The sequence below is a fragment of the Anolis carolinensis genome, chromosome 1 (assembly GCF_035594765.1).
Source record: "Anolis carolinensis isolate JA03-04 chromosome 1, rAnoCar3.1.pri, whole genome shotgun sequence".
Taxonomy (NCBI): Eukaryota; Metazoa; Chordata; class Lepidosauria; order Squamata; family Dactyloidae; genus Anolis; species Anolis carolinensis.
In genome coordinates this window covers 176573516-176597086 of record NC_085841.1, presented here as the reverse complement: position 1 = coordinate 176597086, position 23571 = coordinate 176573516, and the positions used below count along the sequence as shown (strand labels likewise).

At 42.9% G+C, this 23571-nt stretch overlaps 1 protein-coding gene across 7 annotated transcripts in view; it reads left to right on the top strand.

The window, feature by feature from the left end:
• Positions 1-23571, top strand: part of agap1 (ArfGAP with GTPase domain, ankyrin repeat and PH domain 1) — a 396335-nt gene that overhangs the window by 119089 nt on the left and 253675 nt on the right. For all 7 annotated transcript variants that reach the window (XM_062959942.1, XM_062959932.1, XM_062959953.1 and 4 more), the window contains 2 exons: positions 20327-20454; positions 22565-22720. In XM_062959942.1, the coding sequence (XP_062816012.1) occupies positions 20327-20454; positions 22565-22720 (284 nt within the window). The remainder of the gene's footprint in view (positions 1-20326; positions 20455-22564; positions 22721-23571) is intronic.

Below are 23571 nucleotides of genomic sequence, written 5' to 3'. Positions count from 1 at the left end.
TGTCAAATTAAAAAGATAATGTACGTTCCTGTAAAGCAGTGGTTCTCAACCTGTGGGTCATGACACTTTTGGGGGGGGGGGGGTGTCAAACAACCTTTTCACAGGGGTCGCCTAAAACCATCAGAAAACATATTTCTGGTGGTTTTAGGAACAGAGACACCACTCCTCTACCCATCTCCAGGTGGGTCCGCCTACATGCAGATACGGCCACATACTAGTACCCAACATGATGACATCATCACACCAACCCCATCACATACACTCCATACAAATACAAGTGCATGTGACAGAGTAGGCAGCATAATGTACTTATGAAAAATATAGTGAGGATTTTTAACCTCAGTAATTACTGGTTTTACCTCAGTAATTACAGCAGGAATTGAGAAATCACAATGTGTTATTTGTTGTGAAGTTATGTGAACCAATTCTATGAAGCCAAACAAACTAAAACGCCATTTTGATAGCAAGCATCTGAGCTTTGCCGGCAAATATACCAACCATTTTAGAAGCAAAGCTGATTGTTGCACCCCTAGGTTGCGTAGGCACCTCAAAACCACACTGGAGCCCCAGAATATAAGCAAGCAAGCTGTTTATTGAAGATTATATGCAACCAATCAAAGTTCATAGTCAATAGAATGGGTTTAAATCCACAAGAACTAAGTACATGAAAATCTTGAAGAAAAAGTCCATAAAAGTCACTCAAAGAACATAGTCCAAATTGGATATCAAAGTAAGTCCCAAGACAGGTATCAAGAATAGTCCAAACAAGATATCAAGGATTAATCAAAGGCATGAGTCGAACTGGAACACAGGAAGCCAAAGCTGGAACACGGGAACAAATCTCCAAGTTTAGTCAAAGGTACAAGGTTAATGCTGGTACACATGGCAAGGGTTTTGGCTGGAGCAGAAATCCAAACTGCAAGGTTACTGGAACATTCAACTGGCTACACAGAAATCCCCAGAAACAAAAATAAGGCTGGCACTAGAAACAAGATACAAAGCTGCAGGAAAATAACATGGAGTTCACAGGAGCACAAAGCAGAGATCTTCCTCTTTTGAATAAGCAAAGTTACTGCCTCTGAATTTTTCAGATAAAGCAGCCCTTTTTAAGGGAAACTCAAGGTCTCTTTCCATGAGAACTCTGCTCATTATTTCATTTCAAAAGCAATTGTTTACTTCATCTGACACACTCCCTTTCTTTCCTCTGCTGAGTTATCGCCTTCCTTCTGTCAAGCTCATTAGCCCTATCCGCCTTATCACTTCCAGAATCCAAACTAGAATGTCCATCTGGCACCAGGAGATCCAACCTTGACTCCTTTGAGGAATGTGGTTCAAGCTGCCTGCTTGAAACCATTATGTTTCTGGTCCCAGAATCCACTGGGACAAACTCTGGCTACCTCTCAGGCCCAAACCCAGAGTCCCCTGACAAGGCAGGTGCAGGGACAATCACAGGCTGAACAGGCCCTACCTTAGGCTCACCTGATAGCTCAGATGAAGGCTGGGCTACAACACTGATGGATTCAAGAAAGCCAGACTTCACACCGGTGGCAAGTACCCCAAACAAAATGTAACAGCCATTGAAGCTTCATATTTGGTGGCACTCAGAATCGCTACGGCTATGAAACCTCTCACCATTGTTGAGGATTTACTGTTTCTAGTGGCCAAAAACATTGAGTTATGATTGGAGATGAATTTGTTATGAAGCTGAGTGCAATTTCCTTATCTAATGACATTGCCCGCAGAAGAATAGATGGCATGTCTGCTGACATTCTTGACCAGATAATCCAGGGAATTAAATATGCTCCACTTTCATCTTGATGAATCTACAGACATTGCAAACTGTTCACAGTTATGTGAAGTATATTAATGATGGAGACTTTAAAGATGACTTTCTCTTTTGCAAACCTCTTGAAATGACAACTACTGCACATGATGTATTTGATACAATTGGTTCATTTCTGAAAGAGCATAAGATCTCTTGAGAAAAGGTGTGTGGTGTTTGCATAGATAGTGCCTGAGAGTTCTAAAGCATGAGAGCAGCCATTACAAAGGTCCTCTTCTCCCTTAGTCCTTCCAAATGAGCCTGGGAAGGTGGTGAGATCTAGAAGATTTTAGATCTGTAATGGGCTCATTGAGGGAGCAATGGTCCTTCAAACAGCTTGGACCTAAGCTGTACAGGGCGTTATAGGTTACCACCACTATTTTGAATTGTTAGCATAAAGGGATCAGTAGCCAGTGAAGCTATTGTCAGCTCCAGTCAATGTTCCGCATGCAGCTGTTTGGACCAGCTGAAGTTCCTGAGAACTTTTCAAAGGATGCCTCATGTAAAATGCTCTATGGTAACTGAAACAGAATGTAATCAAGGCATATGTTACCATGGCTAGATTGGTCTTCTCTAGGAACTGGTACAGTTAATGTATGGACCTTAGCTGTGGCTGAACCCTGATAAAGCAGAATCTAGATATGTTCTTTAGTGGATTCCTTCAACATCAAATGAAAATTGGATGAATAGACCTAATAATAGAGAAATATGAACATTCATGTTCTTTCTGAATTGCATTCTTTAAATACCACGACCATATCTCCTACATCAATCTTGATTATGGTCCAAAGACCAAACTTGCTCAGCAGAAAAAGTGCACAGTAGATTCATAAACTGATATAAATGTATATCTGGTCATATCTTTGATGAAAGCTAGTTCTCAAGTTTCTGCATCTGCCTGGTAAATCAATAGCGAATAGGGGCTAGTGAATTGAAGGTCATGTGGAACCCCTACTCCTGCTCCCCCTGAGCTTCTGAGGTTCATCTTACTTCTACATGTTAACTTTTTCAACTAAGTCCATGCAGAAAATGAATTTTATATCATTTTTATTGTGTCAAATGGAACTTGAGAAATGGAACTATAAGTCGCTTCTTGTGTGAGAGAATTGGCCGTCTACAGAGACGTTGCACAGGGGATGCCCAGATGTGATAGCGGCGAGGCTTCTCTCATGTCCCTGCAAGCTAGAGCTGACAGATGGGAACTCACTCCATCACACGGATTCGAACTGGCAACCTTCAGATCAGCAACCCAACCTTCAGGTCAGCAGTTCAGCCGGCACAAGGGTTTAAACCATTGCGCCATCCCTGGTGGTGAACAGTAGTGGAACAAAGTGTAGAGAAAGTGTGGTGTATCTATATGCCTACAGATGGTCCTACTTAGGGAAGAATCTGAGGTTGGATCTACGCTGCCCTATTGCCAGGATTTGATCCCAGATTATCTGCTTATTCCAGACTTTTTGACTGTGTAGAAACATATAATCCGGTTCAAAGAAGATAATCTGGGATCAGAACCTGGTAAATAGGCAGTATAGATCCAGCCTGAGTAGTGGTGAACTGCTATTCGTCATTTTCAGTTCGGTTTTAGCAAGGGGGGCATTAGAATGCACACACTGAAGGAGGTGCTAAAAAGATGTGAGTTACAGACTTTTGTTACTTTTTAGCAGTCTTTAGTGGGCATTTTCTAGTTATCACTGGTGGTATCTTTTTTAGTTTGCTCTCTACATCCATATAATTCTTAATAGCCAATATAAATAGATAAGTATATTTAGATTTATTTTCAGGAGTTCTATTAATCCTAGGCAGGCAATATTTCAGTTTCTTCCAGGTGACAACGATTTGAGTAATCTCCATGGAGTGGCATGAATAGCCAGAATTTCTGAAATGTATGTTGTCATTTATAGCATGGGACAGCCATGTTTGTGAGTTCCATATAAGCCTGAATCTGGTCTCTTGTTATATTTTTAATAGAGCAGATCAATTGAGTAATTTTCTCATAAAATGTTGAAGGCTCATTGAGCCCACATATTTAGCAATTTAGCTGGATGATTAATAGATATGGAATGTAAAATATTTTATATGCAAACAATGATATCTAAATGCTGAATTCATACTTCAGCATAATTATCCCTACATAATACTCAGATTGCTTAGTTTTATATTGCATTATTGCCTTCTTAAAAAATAAAAAGTTTAACAATGTCTTTGATGGTTCAAAAGAGAAAGCCTTTAATGGTTTAACTACATTGTATGAGAATTGGTTTTGTGTTTTGAGATCTATTGAAGGCTTGGAATGAAAAAGAGAATTTGGATGTAGCACAATGTAGCATATGCTAAGTCAATTCTTGTAGTTCACAAATATGAACGGTATTATTTGGTGTTGCATTGTTTGGACAGTAACCTGAAGTGATTGGGAGGCAGGGGTCAGACTTCACGTACATTTATGTAACATTGTTCTGAGAGTCTTGGTGGTTTTGTTAGGCCAGTTCTTGATATGAGAAATTCTAAGGAGCAGCAGGGATATGTGTATATTCTTGTCTCCACGGAAAATAGGGAGATAACAAATCATTAAATTAGACCTGTTAGGTTAGATATGCAAGAAGTAATCACAGATCTATTGTAGAGGGAGAAACAATGGTGAAAAGGTAAATTTCTACTACTCCTCCCAATTGATAAGCCCTTCCCTTGTGGACTTGCCTAGAATGCTTCCCCAGCTCTAATGGTATATCCCAGTGGTTCCCAACCTTTTTTTGACCAGGGACCACTTTGACCAGGAACCACTTTTCAATATTAGTACCAAAAGGCTTATGAATCAGGTTTTGGTCAACTTTAGATCCAGTTTGGTTATTTGGGGTGCTGATTCAGAAAATTGCATTGGATAAACTACATCAGCTCTAGTTTCTGATACAGAACATATGCCATCCAGTAGTCGCCATCTGCTCATCCACAGAAAACCATATTTAATAATCTAGAGCTTATGTGGTCTATCCAATGCAATGGTCAGCTCTTCAGAAAGGAGCGGAAATAAATAAAAAGGAAGAAGATTTGTGGATTGGATTTTCATTCTCGTGGCCCACTGCTGAGCTGCGGCCCACAGGTTGAGAACCACTGGTATAGCCTCTGACCCTCCAGTGAACATTGCACTCCACAGGGCCTAAAAGCTTGTGGGCCCATATAGTAGAAGGCCACCAGATTGTTCCAAAGGTATGCGCTATGTTTAGCCCTAATTCTGAATACTTCTTGTCATTACTTGATGAATCCCATGCCTACTTTTCTTCAGTGTAACCTGTCTCTGAGCTGCAGTTAAGAACTCACATGTGTCTTCTTCATATGAAACTAGGATTTGGGAAGAAGACTTTTGGCAAGGATCCTTTCTACCTGTATCTTATTTCTTGTATGGAAGAAATATCCTACATGAATGTTTTGTCACGCACTCTGACTCATATACATCCTGGACATGCTGCTGGTATGAGAGAATCAGCCGTCTACAAAGACGTTGCCCAGGGGATGCCTGGATGTGTTAGATCCTGCGGGGATGTTTCTTTCGTGTCCCACAGACCACTTGCTACAATGTCCCCTGAGCCCTGCTACTTGCACAGTGGAGGTCCTTTTTACAGCGACACAAGTGGCCAGCTTCTGGTCAAAGGACATTTAGTATAATGCCAAATTTTTAACTTTGTGTTTTTAAATCTTTAGTTATTATTATTTTTATTTATTTGTACCCTGCTTTATCTCCCCAAAAGGGACTCAAAGCAGCTTGACATAAAAGTATTAGTATACAATTTAAAATATACAAATATATAAACATTAAAACAGAATTAAACACAAATATCACTAAAAATTCAGTTTAAATCCATCAAAACATATTCAAAGTTAAAAGCCACAGCACCCCCTGACTAGATCTTAAACACCTTCATCTTTAAAAGCCTGTCAAAATAAAAAACATACCCTGCTGCTGGAAGGACAACACAGAGGGGGCCATTCTGGCTTCCCTGGGCAGGGAGTTCCAGAGTCGCAGTGTAGCCACTGAAAAGGCTCATTCTCTTGTTCCCACCCTGCAGCTAGCCCCAGTTAGCAACCTGATTGCAGCTCTTTGGACCAGCTGAAGTTTCCGAGCACTTTTCAGAAGCAGTCTAACATAAAACGCATTACAGTAATCCAAATGGGATGTAACTAAGACATGTATCACTGTTGCCAGATCTGGCTTCTCAAGAAACATGCAGAGTTAGCATACAAATTTTAGTTGTGCAAAGGCCCTCCTGGCCTCCAGGTTCAGTGCCGAGTCCAGGAGAACTCTTCAACTGTGGACCTGTGTCTTCAAGGGGTGTGTGTGACCCCATCCAACACAGACTGGATCCCTCTTCCCTGGTCTGCCTGCCAACTGACCAGAAGTACCTCTGTCTTGTCTGGATTAAGTTTCAGTTTGTTTGCCCTCATTCAGTCTTTTATTGATGACAGACACTGGTTTAGGGTCAAGACAGCTTCCTTGGCATTAGGTGGAAAGAAATAGTAGAGTTGGGTGTCAACTGCATAGGTGGCACCATATTCAAAAACTCCGGGTGACCCTTCTCAGTGGTTTCTTGTATATGTTAAACAGCATAGGGGACAAAATGGAACCCCAAGGAACCCCACAGGTCAACGGCCAAGGGTTTGAATAGAACCCTCCAGAAAGGATGGGCTTACTGTAAAACAGTGCCTCTCAGTCCCATCCCAGCGAGACGACCCAGAAAGATACCATGGTCAATGGTATTGAAAGCTGCCGAGAGGTCCAGGAGAACCAACAGGGAAACACTCCCCCTGTCTAGCTCTTTACATAGGTCATCCACCATAGCCAGGCCTGAAACCAGATTGAAATGGATCTAGATAATCTGTTTCATCCAGAAATCCCTGATGTTGGGAGGCCACCACATGCTCCAAGACCTTGCTTAGAAAAAGAAGCTTGGACACTGGCCGATAGTTGCCCATTATAGAGGGGTTCAGGGATGGCTTTTTAAATATAGGTCTCACAGCTTCTTTAGGCAGGTTGGAACGTTGTCTTGTTCTAAGGAGGCATTGACCACCACCTTCACCCACTCTGCCAATTTCCCTCTGGCCTGTCTGACCACTTGAAACAGCTTAGCTGGACAGGATCCCTCAGGTGCAATGGTGGCAGCAAGGAATGATTTCTCTGCTGCCTCCAATGCAGCAGAGTAGGCTTCTAAATATGCTTTAGGCTGTGCTCAGTCAGATTCATTTCGAGTTTTCTGCCAACATCTCCCTAGTCTTCGTCTCCCTTGCTTCATCATTGCCAACTCCTGGGAAAATCAAGAGGCTGGTTTGGTTCTTCTCCATGAGAGAGAACATTCAGGAGCAATTATGTCCACCACCCTGGCCATTTCCCCATTCCAGAGGTCATCCAGAGCTTCAACAGAATCGCCTGCAAAGGTGACAGGAAAATCCCCAAGAGCCATCAGGAATCCATCCGGATCCATAAGCCTCCTGGGACAGACCATCTTACTTGGTTCTCCACCCCTGTGGAGGTTTGAAGTCCCAGCAAGTCTAAACTTGACCAGGTAGTGATCAAGTTGACATAGTGACAACGAAACTATGACAAGTTCCTCCACACCACAATCACCACAATCCCATCCTGCACAGAAAAAAAAGGTTCAAAGTGTGCCCAGTAGCATGGGTAGGACAAGATACCACTTGAGACAGATCCATGGCTGTCATGGAGGCCATGAAGTCCTGACCCACTCCTGACAGGGCAGTTTCGGCATGGATGTGGAAGTCTCCCATCACTATTAGTCGCTGAGACTCCAATGCCAACCCCGAGACCACTCCAGCTATCTTACGAAGGGAAAGTTGAGTAGCGGGGTGGGCAGTACCCCAACAGGATCCCTATTCTGTCCTGGTTACCCACCTTTCGGTACATGCACTCAAATGCACTTACATTCTGGACTAACTCACTTCATTTATAACAGTCCAATAAGACATATTTGGAAAAGGTTGACATTATTTTTATATATAATATAGTTCCTTCAGAGAAAACAAAATACTGTAGTTATGGGAAAGGTAGCAAAGGAATATTGGAATCTATCAATCGTAGCAAGTGAAACTGTTTCAGTCCTTGCTAATGTGCTGTTTTGCTGCATCTCCTTTTCTAAAACTTACTATCTTGAAAATTGCCATTAGGATGAACATTGCCATGTTGAATTATTTTGCTTTTCTAGGATCAACATGAGTAGCTTTGACTTTGTTCTGTCCTGAAGGTAACTGTTTATTGCTGTGGATATTTAAATCTCCGATTAATAGGAGCAATTAAACAATAGTTTAATTTACATCAAATTAACTACCGTAAGAGATAATTGCAACATAAATGAAGATAAATTTGTTTTAATACAGGAAGAGTTTTATATAAGTCAAGAGCAGAACCTCCAGTTTAAAATTATTTTATAGTTAGAGGTGGAACTTAAAATGACCGATGTCTTAATCTTAACAAATGGCATCAAGGGGCAATCTCAACTCATAAGATATGTTTCTCAAGAAGTAAAATTGAAGCAATAGATGCTTGGTTTTTGTTCTGTTTGTTTTTAACACCACTGAAAGATAGATCCTAGTGCATTCATAATTTGTTGGTAGTTTAAATGTTTGAGTGTGCCAGTGTCAAGTGATTTCAGCTCCTGTCAGGACCCAGGCTGCAAAGGCACCAATAACCAAACACAGAGGCCAGAATCTATCTAATATCTTTATTGAAGGAATATATAAAGTTAATAAAAGCAAGTATATGAAATAGTCCAAAAGCAGACCTTTCAGGAAAGGTCTAAATTAGTTCAAAAAAGCGATGTCCAATATGAAATATTAAGGTTCAAAGTTGTAATCCAATAACCGAAACACTCACTTTGCCAGGCAAAGTGAGGGGAGATGACAAGGTCCTTTAGTCCATAAACTTGAGCAAGGCTAGGAAATAACTTGATACTTGAAACAAGGCTTAAAACGTGGAACAAGGTAACAAGGAACAAGAACAAGGTCCGTGGAAAAAACTTGGTAAAATCCGTGATACAAGGCAATGTTTAGTCCCGGGAAACAAGCAAGGTCCGTAGGTAAACAAGGCAGAAACAGGAGCGAAGGCTGAAAAGCAGGGCAAGGCTTGAGCAGGAGCGAGGCTTGAAACGGAGCGCGCTGTCCAGACACAACTCGCTCCGGAGGTTGACGAATTGACTCCGCGAAGTTACTTCGCGGGTAAATCACCTATATAGAGTCTAACTTTCCCGCCGAAGCAGTTCTCTGGGAACCAGAAACGAAAGCTAATCTTTGAGACCAGATGTTTGCCTCCTTAAGGATTCTCACGAAAAAGCAGACTTAATTGGCTGAATTCTTGGCTGCTATCCTCGCACTCCTGCGCGAAGCAGCTTCCAAACTTCTCTGTTGTTTACAAAACTCATGGCGGGAGAACACAGGGGAAGTGGGCTCCGGATTTGTTTGACATACTTCTGGGTCACAACTCTCTTGCAGGTGCAAGGTTCCCAGATCTGCCTGGGAAAGATCTGGCTGGGAAGATTCCAGTTCAGACTGGGAAGGTAAAAAACCCAAGTTTTCTTCATCATCAGGCATTACAGTGTCATAAGCAGGACTACAAGGCCCATGAGTCATCACACTATCCCCCTCCTCAGGGCCCCTCCCAAACTGGGACTCTCTCCCCGAAGCGCGAGGCCGCGGTTTGGTGGGATAGGTCTGATGAAAGCGACGGGTTAGATCAGGAGCGTGAACTGTGGAGGCGTCTTCCCAAGAGCGCTCCTCAGGGCCAAAACCCACCCAGTCAATGAGATATTGCAGGCGGCGGCGGTGAAAGCGAGAATCTAAAATGTCCTCAACCTCGAACTCCTCCTCCCCATTCATCAAAACAGGAGGGGGAGCCGGTTGGTCTGTATCAGGACGCACACCATCCGCCGGAAGGAGCAGGGAACGGTGAAACACTGGGTGGATGCGCATTGAACGCGGAAGTTGGAGTTTGAAAGTCACGGGGTTTAATTGCGCCACCACTGGATAAGGGCCAATGAAACGGGCATCTAACTTCCGGCAAGGGCGGTGGGAGGGCAGAAAGCGAGTGGACAGGAAAACCCGATCTCCTACCTTGATTTCGGGGCCCGGCTGGCGATGTTTGTCAGCGTGGCGTTTATAGTCCTCCTTGGCTTGGTCCAGTTGCTGGAGCAAAAGTTGTTGTACCGCTGTGAGTTCCTGCAGCCAATCCTCTGCTGCGGGAACTTCTGAAGTTTCAATGACAGGGGGAAAGAAACGTGGGTGGAAGCCGTAGTTTGCAAAGAACGGCGTTTCTTTTGTAGAAGCTTGAACTCCATTGTTATAAGCAAACTCTGACAGTGGTAACAGAGAAGCCCAATTGTCCTGTTGGTAGTTTACATAACAGCGAAGATACTGCTCCAAGGTGGCATTGGTGCGCTCCGTTTGCCCATCTGTTTGAGGATGATGAGCTGAAGATAAGCGAGAGTCTATGCCCAATAGTTTCTGTAGTGCCTTCCAAAAACGAGAGGTGAATTGAGATCCACGGTCTGTGACTAAACTCTTGGGCAATCCATGTAGTCTGAAAACATGTTGAAGGAATAGATCTGCAGTCTCTTTGGCCGTGGGGAGACCTTCACAGGGTATGAAATGGGCTAACTTGGTGAAAAGGTCCACCACCACTAGGATCGTGGTGAATCCACAGGAAGGTGGTAGGTCAGTGATGAAATCCGCAGAAATTATTTCCCATGGGCGAGATGGGGTAGGAAGGGGATGTAGAAGCCCCGAGGGTTTCTCCCTTCTTATCTTGGAGCGCTGGCATACTGGGCAGGTGTTGACATATTTTTCCACATCTTTGCGGATCTTGGGCCACCAAAAATCCCTTAGGATCAGATGCATGGTTTTAAATAGTCCGAAATGCCCTGCTGGTTTGCAGTCATGACACAGACGAAGCGCTTTTTCCCTGCCCGGTCCGGGTGGGATATAAACATGATTTCTATAGCAAAGCAGTCCATCTTTAAGCGAAAAGGGAAAATGCAGACCTTGACGAAGTTGGTCCTGCGCCCAGGCATCTGCTTGCTGACTGGCCCTGATTTCTTGAGCACAGATGGGTCCTGGAGTAGAGGAAGTTGAACCAATGGGAGTGGATTTGGTGTTCCCCACTGTGAGCGTGGCAAAGTTCTCGGGTTGTAGTAGTTGGGATTCAAAGGTCTCCTTGCGTCCTGCAGCGTATTCCGGTTTACGTGACAGGGCGTCTGCTTGCTTGGTTTGGGCTGGGGTCACATAATGGATCTGGAAGTTGAAACGTTCAAAGAATAAAGCCCAACGTTGCTGCCTCTGATTTAGTTTGCGGGCAGTTCTTAGATGTTCTAGATTTCGATGATCAGTGTGGACTTCAATGGGAAATTTGGCCCCTTCTAGCCAATGTCTCCAAGTTTCAAAGGCTGCCTTTATGGCCAGTAGTTCCTTTTCCCAAATGGTGTAATTTCTCTCTGGTGTGGTTAGTTGACGGGAGTAAAAGGCACAGGGATGAAGGTGGTCTCCCACCGGTTGTAAGAGTACAGCCCCAATTGCCACGTCCGAGGCGTCCGCTTGCACAACAAAAGGGGTTCCAGGATCTGGGTGCTGTAGAATTGGCTGGGACGTGAATAATTTCTTTAATTGCTGGAACCCTTTCTCTGCTTGATCAGTCCAGCGGAAGGGCTGTTTTCCACGGATGCAGCTAGTGATTGGGTCAGACCAGCGGGCAAAATCTGGAATGAACTTGCGGTAATAGTTCGCGAACCCCAAGAAACGTTGCACCTCTTTCTTGTTAGTTGGCGCCCGCCACTCCAATACTGCTGAAACCTTGGCTGGATCCATGGAGAGCCCTAGAGGCGAGATACGGTAACCAAGGAAATCTACCTCTTGTAGATCGAAAGCGCATTTTTCCAACTTGGCATAAAGTCCATGATCTCGCAAACGTTGTAACACCATTTTGACGTGGTTCTCATGTTCTGATTGTGATCTAGAAAACACCAAAAAATCGTCCAGGTAGATTATCAAGAACCGATCTAGATAGTCCTGAAAAATATCATTGACAAAATGCTGGAACGTTGCGGGGGCTCCGCATAATCCATAATTCATAACTCGGGACTCGAATAATCCGAATTTAGTCTGAAAGGCAGTCTTCCACTCGTCCCCTTCTCTGATGCGAACTAGATTATAAGCCCCTCGAAGATCCAGCTTGGTGTAGACCTTGGCTCCTCGAAGTCGGTCCAGTAGATCCGAGATTAAGGGCAGGGGATAACTGTTCCGCTTGGTGATATTGTTCAATGCTCTGTAGTCCACCACCAAGCGTAATTCCCCTGACTTCTTCTTCACAAACATCACTGGGGAGGCGGCTGGGGATTGAGAGGGTCTGATGAATCCCTTGCGAAGGTTTGTCTCTATGAATTCCCTGAGAGCTTCTTGCTCCGGTTCAGTCAGGGAGTATAGGTGCCCTCGCGGGATCGGGGCCCCCTCCACCAAGTCAATGGCACAGTCATAAGGTCTATGTGGGGGTAATTTCTCGGCTTCTTTTTCATTGAATACATCCCAATACTCGGAGTACTTCTTGGGCAGGGTGATGATGGGCTCGGTCTCTGTGGCATGGCAGACCTTGGCTACGAGGCAATGGTTTTGGCAGTACTTTGAAGCAAACTGTAGTTCTCTGTTGGACCAGGAGATGCTTGGGTCGTGGAGAGTCAGCCACGGGATTCCCAAAATCACAGGGAAATGGGGAACCTCGGTAACAAAGAAAGAAATCTCTTCCATATGTTCCCTTATCCACATCCTGGTGGGTTCTGACCACTGGCTTACGGGCCCCGTCTTGAGGGGGCGGCCGTCTATGGCTTGCACCACACGGGCATTCTTGAAGTCATGATATTGTAATCCCAGAGAGTCGGCATACTCTCTGTCAATGAAGTTGTTGGTGGCTCCGGAGTCTATCATGGCGTGGATCATGACGGGTCCCCTTTTTGCTGACCATAAGGTGACCACTAGAAGGAACAGGACCCCGGTTGGCGGCTCTTGAATGGTTTTTTTGACCGGGTTGGCGAGCCTCTCTACGCCCGGTCGTTGGCTTCCCCCGCCGGCTGTGTGCCAGCCGCCTCAGACGCCTTCGTCTCCGTGGAGGACGCCGCCGCAAGACGGGCGGCGGGCTTCCCTTTGGCTGGACACTCTCTGGCGAAGTGGCCCCCATTTCCGCAATACCAGCAGAGATTTAAGCGTTGGCGACGGGCCTTCTCGGCGGCATCTAACCTGGGTCGCACGTTGCCCAACTGCATCGGCACCTCCTCGCTCCCTCTGGGGTATGGGGTTGGTGGTGGGGGTCTCCACACTGGACGCGGCTGGACGCTGGCGGGAGCGGGGGGTTTTGCCCCGGCTCTACCGCTCTGACCACGTACCCATTGTTTCCTGTTGGCAATCAAGACTTCAGCCCGTAAACATTGGTCAATGAGTGCTTCGAGGGACTGGGGAGGGTCCACCTTGGAGATTTCTTCCAGCATTTCAATGTTGAGACCCTCCCGAAATTGTCCCCTGAGGGCTACATCGTTCCAGCCGGTGCTGTGGGCCAGCACTCGGAACTCAGCTATGTACTGAGACATGGGTCTGTCTCCTTGAAAGAGGCGCCGGAGTTTATGGCCGGCTGCCTCCAAATTGTCCTCGATTCCCCAGGTCTCCTTAAGGTGATCCAAGAAGCGTTGCGCTGTTCTTAGGTGGGAAGAGGCTTGATCGAATAGGGCCGTCGCCCAGCTGGCCGCTGGTCCGTCTAGAAGGCTGTAAACCCACGCCACCTTGATGTCTTCTTGGGGAAACTCGGCGGCACGGGCCTCTAGGTAAGCCTGGCACTGGCGGCGGAAAACTTGGACCTTGGAAGCTTCTCCAGAAAACTTGGTTGGCAACGCCATGGCCGGGAGGCGGACTCCGCGCTCCCTCAATCCTTTTATTTCTCCATCCTGCGCGTTGAGTCTGTCACGGATGCGATCCACTTCATCTTTGCTGATGGTGTAGCTGAGCGGCTGCCCAGCCGGCGCGGCTCCGGTCGACATTCTGGCCTTGGTTAATTGGTGCTTATGGGTGGCGGAGTCAAACTGTCAGGACCCAGGCTGCAAAGGCACCAATAACCAAACACAGAGGCCAGAATCTATCTAATATCTTTATTGAAGGAATATATAAAGTTAATAAAAGCAAGTATATGAAATAGTCCAAAAGCAGACCTTTCAGGAAAGGTCTAAATTAGTTCAAAAAAGCGATGTCCAATATGAAATATTAAGGTTCAAAGTTGTAATCCAATAACCGAAACACTCACTTTGCCAGGCAAAGTGAGGGGAGATGACAAGGTCCTTTAGTCCATAAACTTGAGCAAGGCTAGGAAATAACTTGATACTTGAAACAAGGCTTAAAACGTGGAACAAGGTAACAAGGAACAAGAACAAGGTCCGTGGAAAAAACTTGGTAAAATCCGTGATACAAGGCAATGTTTAGTCCCGGGAAACAAGCAAGGTCCGTAGGTAAACAAGGCAGAAACAGGAGCGAAGGCTGAAAAGCAGGGCAAGGCTTGAGCAGGAGCGAGGCTTGAAACGGAGCGCGCTGTCCAGACACAACTCGCTCCGGAGGTTGACGAATTGACTCCGCGAAGTTACTTCGCGGGTAAATCACCTATATAGAGTCTAACTTTCCCGCCGAAGCAGTTCTCTGGGAACCAGAAACGAAAGCTAATCTTTGAGACCAGATGTTTGCCTCCTTAAGGATTCTCACGAAAAAGCAGACTTAATTGGCTGAATTCTTGGCTGCTATCCTCGCACTCCTGCGCGAAGCAGCTTCCAAACTTCTCTGTTGTTTACAAAACTCATGGCGGGAGAACACAGGGGAAGTGGGCTCCGGATTTGTTTGACATACTTCTGGGTCACAACTCTCTTGCAGGTGCAAGGTTCCCAGATCTGCCTGGGAAAGATCTGGCTGGGAAGATTCCAGTTCAGACTGGGAAGGTAAAAAACCCAAGTTTTCTTCATCATCAGGCATTACAGTGTCATAAGCAGGACTACAAGGCCCATGAGTCATCACAGCTCCCTCAAGAGCTTCAGGCTCAGTGGCCAGGTGTGCCCAGCTTTCCAGAAGACTGGAAGAGACACAGACAGGTAGAAGGCGAAATTAGAGGTTTATTCTCATTGGCTAGAGAGGATGCCAGTGGAGAAAATACTCCGAAGGACTAACATGCTGCAATAGCAAACACAGTACAGTAGAGTCTCACTTATCCGACTTCCGCTTATCCGACACTCCGTATTATCCGACGCCATCTAGTGGTCAATTGGAAACATTGCATCCTTCACTCAATCCAAGGTGAGAGCTGTGGCTCTTTCCCTTTCGAAAAAACTGGAAGGATGAAAGCGCATCTCGGAAGAGAAGGGAGGGAAGGGGGGTGAATAATTCCATGGGGGGCCATTTATATGCGAGGGAGGGAGGGAGGGAGGGGAGGGAGGGAGGAGGGGGAAAAAAGGAAACGCATGGCTCTCCCTCCCTCTTTCTCTTGGTGCAGGCTCCAAGCCGGCCTTGTTTCCAAATCAATGGCTCGTGATTGGAAGGAAAGAATGGGGAGGGAGAGAAGCCAAAGCAGAGGGCCCGGGCTTGGGAAAGGGCCGCAGGCAAGGCCAAGTCAGGGCTGGCGAGTGGGGCGGGGGCTGCCTGCCTTCTGTCATCTCCTTACCTGGGTGGGTGAGCGGAGGACCCCCCTTTCCTCCTGCACACACACACACACATTTTGCTCCAGATCCCCCCCCCCTCTCCTTCCTTTTTCTCCCCCACGCACTCTCTCTTCCTTCTCCTCCTCCTCCCTCTTCCCCCTCTTTTACCCCTGTCAGCCCTGCAGCAACTTGCACTTCTGGCTTCCTCCTCCTCTTTTAACCCAAGCAAGAATCTTTAGAGGCATAGCACCCTAGAAACACAAGAGACCCCCTCCTCCCTTCAGAGGCTCTCCAGCCCAGCCCCATTCTGCCAGGCTGGAAGGCACAAGCCAAGCCCTCCTCCCAACACAGAGCCACCCAGCTCCAGGTGAGATTCTGGAGACAGTTGACCAATATCAAATATTTAGCAAATTTTTGTTTCCCAGTGTTGCCATTGCTCTGCTCAATATGGGATTCTAGAGATGATTAATCTACAGTATATCAGTGTGTTCCCAGCTTCCAGGGGTTTTGTATTTCAAACAGGATGTTTTGGTGCTTAATTTGTAAAACCATAATGTAATTTGACATTTAATAGGCTTTTCCTTAAACCCTCCTTATTATCCAACATATTCGCTTATCCAACGTTCTGCCGGCCCGTTTATGTTGGATAAGTGAGACTCTACTGTACTTTTATTCATTTTGACTAGTTAAGAAACCCACACTTGATTGGTTCAAAAACTGTATGGCTAGGATCTGCATCCTGACTCCATCCTATGACATTGCTGATTGGCTTTTTGTGGTGGCAGGAAATTTAATACACTGTCATTGGAGCATTTGAAATATTAGTTTGTTTATTGATCTGCATCTGAGAGGTGTGCGATCAGAAAGAAATGTGATGTGGTGATTGCCAATGGTTCCATGATGGGCTCAATGGTTGGGCTCTAGTGGACACAATGATAATACCCCAAAGTACACAATGGGTGCTTGAAGGTGATGGCCATTACAATAGGTGAGGCTGACTTGGGGCATGGGAAATGAACAGTTCCAACAGATAGCCCCAATCATATCAGGAAAGGCAGCAAGGGGACCCAGGAACTCTGACACAAATTCATTATGTGCCCTGCTCACGTTTCCCAATTCATTGTGAGCGGATTATGGTAATTTAAGGAATCATTTCCTGAGGGTCCATCAGGGTGTTAGACAACATTCCAGGGTTAATTCATAAAGAGATTACTGCAGGGCAAAGGCGCACGTGCTCGCTGTATGTACAAATGGAACCGCGTCTATTTATATTTTATATAATTCATTTTCTTTGCCAGGGAGGGGTCCAAATTCTCGATAATACCAAGCTCTGCTGCCTAACTAGGTTACTGGTGAGCATTACATGTTATAATAATCATAACAGAAATAATTGCAAAAATAATTTATGATCAAAATATGAGACAAAAAGAAGTTGATAATTTTAAGGCAAATTTATATAGACTTGTAGAAGTAACCATAAACTAAATCCAGGTTTATGTCCCTTTTATTTTTGGTTTTTTGTGTTGCATTGTGATAATTCCATTTTCACTCATACTGCAAAGTGTCAGGAAATTGCTGCAGATAAGGGCCATATCATTACAAGAAATGTTACTTTTTGCACTATCACATATTAAGCTATTTATAGTTTTTAAAAAACATTAATATAACTTTTATGTGTTAATTCTTGTGCAAATACATTCTGTTTTATTCCTTCATTACACTTTTTATTACCACTGAAAGCTTCTCCCATCCATTCATGAACAAAAGGAGCTCTTGATGGCGCAATGGGTTAAACTCTTATTTATTTTACATATTTGTATCCTGCCCTTTTCACACTAAAAGGGGGACTCAGGGCAGACTTAAAGCAGGTAGCAATGTGATGCCAATATGTATAAATATGTATCAGCAGGACTGCTCACCGACAGGTCAGTGGTTTGAATCCAGGGAGAACAGGGTGAGCTCCCTTATGTCAGCTCCAGCTTTCCATGCGGGGACATGAGAGAAGCCTCCCACAGGATGGTAAAACATCAAACATCTGAGCATCCCCTGGGCAGCGTCCTTGCAGACGGCCAATTCTCTCACACCAGAAGCGACTTGCAGTTTCTCAAGTCACTCCTGACAAAGACAAAAATGAACAAAATAATTTCCACAAAAATTACATCTCTAGACATCACAGAACTGTGTTACACTATTAGTACTTGCTTTAATTGAAGTTACTTTTAAAGCAGGACTGGTCTTTAAGTAGTCAGAATATTCACAGTGCAAGAATTGTCTACATTAATGAGATTGGAAATGAAATGAAAGTGAAATTACAATAGGCTCCTCCAGTTAGGTACAAAAAAATAAAGTGCAGAGAAGAATGGCTGGAGATGTACATATCGCGGGACTTGTATTTTTATGGTTTTGTTTCATTCAGGTGTTTTAATAACATATGGATTTGACGTATTAAGCTCCAATACATCAAGAACAGAGTTTCATGCTACTGCCGTAGGACCAGGAAACAGTTCATTTATTTAATAGTATTATATAGCTTACAAATTGATCCTATGAATTACATCATTAAACCCCATGTAGATATGAATCTGATTCTTTTAAAATACTATGGTAATTAGTTTGTTTTTACTGGCATAGTAAACTCGAGCTCTGCAAATTGGTGGTTTACTTTTAAGCTATTTTGTCTATATCATTATTTTTCCCAAGTAAACAATGTTAGTTGCATTACTCCTTTTTCATGTAAATTAATGGAGCTGCAAACATAATGCATCAGGACACTATCAAATAAAAACAACTCTTTCAATGAAAAGTAGCAACATTCGTTATTTATCTCCAGCTTTCTGCTGAAACATCCTCCCCCCACTCCCATTGTTATGCTGGCATTAGGCTTAATTAGCTTAATTGAAACAAAGACATACTCTTTAATTTAGTACTACTATTTGTGTTGAACATAGTTTCTTAGAAGGCATTAAGAGAATTTGGAATCATTTCTGTGATTGGACCACTGTCTTCCCAGCTTAGTATTTTGTTTTGAAATGACACAGAGTCACAGTCACAATTACTATTGGTTTTTTTTTTTTTTGTAATATGTGCCAGACATTACGTGTTAAAATGATATAGCCAAAAGTCTAATGAATGAGATAAAAAATGAGACTTTATGTGTTCAGTCGATGTTCAGGTTCTTTGGGTTTTGGGCAGTCTTTGCATTTGCCGAGCTAAAGATGTTGCCATTGTGATCTTGCTTGTGTAATTCATGCATATAATATAATAATTGCAACTGGTGATGAATGAATGTTGCTGCAAAGATATGGTTGGCTTCAGATTAGTATGATCATACTACACTGCTATCACACATACTTTTGTGAAAAGTCCTGATAGAAGTACACACTTCATATTGAATCTTTCTAATTTGAGATGGGTTGAAGAAATCATCATCCAGGCCAAATCAGGTTGCAAATGCAAGTCTTCCCTGATGGCCCTCATGAAATTATGGAATGACTGTGTTTGTGTTTGGATGATATGTTTTGGGGCTTTTTCATCTGATACTTCTTTCTGGAAACCCAAAACACTTGATCTTGTGTGGTTTCCTTTAACTGCTTTTGTTTGTTTTTGTGGGGTTTTTTTCTGCGTCATCATTTCGTTCATTACTTCTTTAGCAGGGGTGTTTCTTCAAAGTACTTTGGAACCCTTTTGGGTATCATTTCGTAACTATCCCCAAGACAGCAGCTATTTAGGAGATGGTGAAATGTCTTTCAGTTGCACCTAAATGTAAAACATCGTATTACTATAGAGGTTTTCAAACCTCTAAGACAGGGCTTCTTAATTTTTTCCACTTGGGATCCATTTTGGCCTGAGATATTTGTATATCTATAGATATATAAAACAGGCATAAAAATCGAACATTTACTGAAAACAGATAAGCATTTGGCAGGCTTGCTAAAAAAGCTGATGTTTCTATTTATGAAGTACAGCTGAGGCATCCTCTGCAGATTCCACTGTAAACACTGCATTACGGATTTGTGTAAATGTCTGAACGGGTGATGTTCAGAAAAAGTTTACTGTTGGCAATTTTTTCAGGAACCCAACATTGATCTAAGGGGACCACATTTGGTGTCAGGATCCACAGTTTAAGGCCCCTTCTACACTGCCATATAATTCTGATTATCAAGTCAGATAATCCAGACTATGTGCTTTGAACTGGATTATATGAGACTACACTACCATATAATCCACTTCAAATCTGATAATCTGGATTTTATATGACAGTGTAGAAGGGGCTTAAGAAGCAGTGCTCTAAGTTTACCTTCAACGGTGTGATATTCTGTGGATGTTTGTTAAGACAACAGCTCCCAGAATCCCTGAGCATTGGGTAATGTTAGGAGTGTCTGCTTTAGAAAACAGATTACTCTGTTCCAAATAACTATCAAAGTGTGACAACGTACATTTCCCTTTTTAGACTAAATGTTCTAGCATTTTCTTGAAACAAATGATTCACTTAAACAGTCTTACTGAAAATTCAGTCATGTGGAAAAAAGAAATGTTCCAAAAGTATTAAACTTTTTTCATATTTACCGTGATTGAAAGTACACCTCACATTCAAGAGATTTTTGTTTCACTCGTACCCTGTATATTACAAATGATAAAATACAATTGCAAGTGCTATTATCTCTTCTCATTAGAATGTATACCCATTAGACTTTGGATTGCCAGTTTACATTATTGGTCAAATTGTAAAATTGCTCTTTAATGTGAACATGGTTATTGCACCTTGGAGACAGGGGCATGCAATAATTTTTTTTTTGCTTTGTCTTTACAGTTGCACAGAAGATTGTTGCAACAAGGAAAAAACAGCAGCTTTCAATAGGTCCTTGCAAATCATTGCCAAACTCTCCAAGCCACTCATCTGTATGTTCAGCCCAGGTGTCTGCAGTACATATCAGTCAGGTATGACATAGAATATTATCAGACTTCTTCCTCTTTAGTGGTAGATACAGATACAGCTGAACAACTGGGTAATGTGGTGTTGTAAATATTGTAGATGATCTGTCTCTCTATGAAGCAGTGAAATATGTGGGAGCAGATTTCAGATCTGTGGCTATCTTAGTCACAGATACAGATTTTTTTTAAAAAAAATTTTTTGGTAATTCAGATTGCATTTTGTCCCACCAGTTGTCACACTTTGCTACTATTTGAATTTGTATTTGTCTCTATCTTGGAGGATAAAAAATTTAGAATGCAAAATTCTGTTATGAAGCCTGACTTCTAACTTTTATAAACTTTTGTTGTTTCTACTAAACGTGCTCTTTTGCTGAGGCAGTTTTTCCTGTACCTTCTTCAGTTGCTTGAATGTGGCTAAACTGTTGCTGTTGCAATAAATAAATAAATAAATAAATAAATCCCAGTCAAACTTAGACACTGCATTTGGATATGATGGGGAAATCTTTTGGGGTTTTTAAGCACAAGCAATTAGATATGTATTTCTTAAAGCTGGCACGTACAGTTATTTTCCAAAGGAAATGCATATTGCCATAATGCAGTTTGTATTTCAGCCCCCCCCCCCCTTTTTTTTTTTTTTTTGTAAGAACTGGCATTTTCACATGAAGGTAGTGAATTACTAAGGGTTTTGTATGAGAATCTCAGTGTGTTGTGAAGGTATGAATAGGGATGATCAGACTCTTATTAGAGGACCTTGGGTATATTACTGCTTCTTGGACCTATTGAAAAGAATCCTTGACTATTTCTGCCACAAAAACACAGAGCATATCTACACATGCCATTTACTCTGGATCAGTCCTGGGGGAGTCTGAACAGGCAGGCTCTGAATTTTCCTGCTGGTAGGAGACTGTCTGCACAGTGTGGCATTGAGCTGACCTGGTGGCAAGAAGGTGGTTAAAGAGTCCAGCAGCTACGAAACCAGTTCAGTGCCGGTGGATGGCCACCCTTTCTGTCATTGTCCTGCCCTAGTTATAGCGCCAACCATGAAGCACAAAATTGCTGATGGTAGTAGTTGTTGTTGTTGGTCAGAGTGCCAGTGTGACTGAATTGAACATATGGGGAAGGCCTTAGGTTTAAACTGCATGGATATACACTGGTTCAAAATGTGTTCAAAAGTCAGCTAATATGCATTTGTTGTGTACGTAGTTGGGACATAAATTTGGTACAAGATGAATGGGACTCTGGGTGAAGAGTGATTTGTCTATTATTGAATTTTGACAATCAGCAGAGGCCTTAGGAACTTTGTTTTTCTGCCATCTGGGATAATCTTCTTCCACTTTGGTGCCCTTCCGATGTGTTGGAACACAATTTCCACAATACCCATATAGCATGACAACTAGCTTTTGTGTGATTGAACTTGTAGTCCACAACATGTAGATAGCACCAGCTTTAGGAAGGATGAGATATGAAATATTAAGATATATACTCTTTGAGAATGTTGGATTTTATACTTTTTTCATACTCACGATGAAACTGCTCAGTTGGGAATTTAGTTCTCACTCTTCCCGACAACTCCCATTTCAGGCTTGATAGTGATCTACATTTCTATGGCCTCAAAATCCCTTCTATGAAAGGGGCATCCGTATTCCGGAGAGTATGACTAATAAGCAAATAGTGATTAATGTTTCACCATCTCATGAGAAATATAGCACTTTTCATCCAAAAAGATGAGATTGGATTAGCAGTAACTGCTACATCCCTTAAACTAGCTGTTCCATGAGAACTTAGTGAGTGAGATTTTATTTATCATGTCAGAAGTGAATTGACAATACCGTTATAATGTATAGAAAAACCACAAACAAAATTAAAAACTTGGCATTATACTAAATTTCCATTGACCAGTAGCTGGCCACTTTGAGTGCCTCTGGTGTTGCTGTAAGGAGGTCCTCCATTGTGCATGTGGCAGGGCTCAGACTCCATTGTAGTAGTCTATAGATTATGCTATAAAGATATAACATAATCTTTAAAAATGCATGGTATTTTTCAATGGAAAATAAAATTAAGTCTGTAAAATGGCAATTGGCTCTATATTTGCTAAAATTGATTTTAATCATTGCAGACCAGTAACGGAGGAGGGAGCTTAAGTGATTATTCTTCCTCTGTCCCATCTACTCCAAGCACCAGCCAGAAGGAACTGCGGATTGATGTCCCACCTACTACCAACACTCCAACACCCGTTCGTAAACAGTCCAAGCGCCGGTCCAACCTTTTCACAGTGAGTTAATGATTATGTATTTATGCTACGTTTATATTGTCTTTGGGTTTTAATCTCTGTTCTGTGTGTTTTAATATGTATATTGTAGAAATTCATTTTAATATGTATCTTTTATAGAAATATGTATATTTATATAATTTTACAATGTTTATGTGTTTTAATTATGCTGTAACTTGGCTTGAGCACTGAGGAGAGGTGGGTAAGAAATAAAATTATTATTATTAATAATAACAATAATAATAATAATTCCTTCTGGTTTGCAAAATAATGTCAATTTCATTATAACCAAAAGAAAAACAATTCAAAATGAGAGAAAAACAATGTACAGCGCAGTCCCTTCTGGACTGCTGACTATATCTGCAGAACATGACTGTCTGGGAAATAGAAAGTAAAGTTCTAATAGTTACAGTCTTTTGCCTCTGCTTTTGATTACTTCCCATTATCCAGAGTATCAGCATACAGGTCTTTCATATCATGGAACCACGTTCACACCATTGTACCACTTCCATGGTTTGGGACCTGGAGCTGTTCTTCCATATATATATAAGGGGCAGCTATATATTTACTGCCCCTTAATTAGATTTGCTATTACTTAAAATCATCTGATGAGGCACCTCTGTGAACATCTCTACCTTCTGAAGTTCAGCTGGCAGGGGTACATCAGCAATTCTTTTGTGGTGCCTAGAAGATGGAATTAAGTGCTTGAGGGGATTTTTTAATTTTCCTTTTTATCCGTGCTCAGCCATTGATTGAGGGGATGCATATTAATCTGAGGCCGCTGAGTTGCATGTCAGAATCTCTTATTTGGAGACCTGATCTTAGGAGTTGTGTTACCTTCCTGTAATATCTAG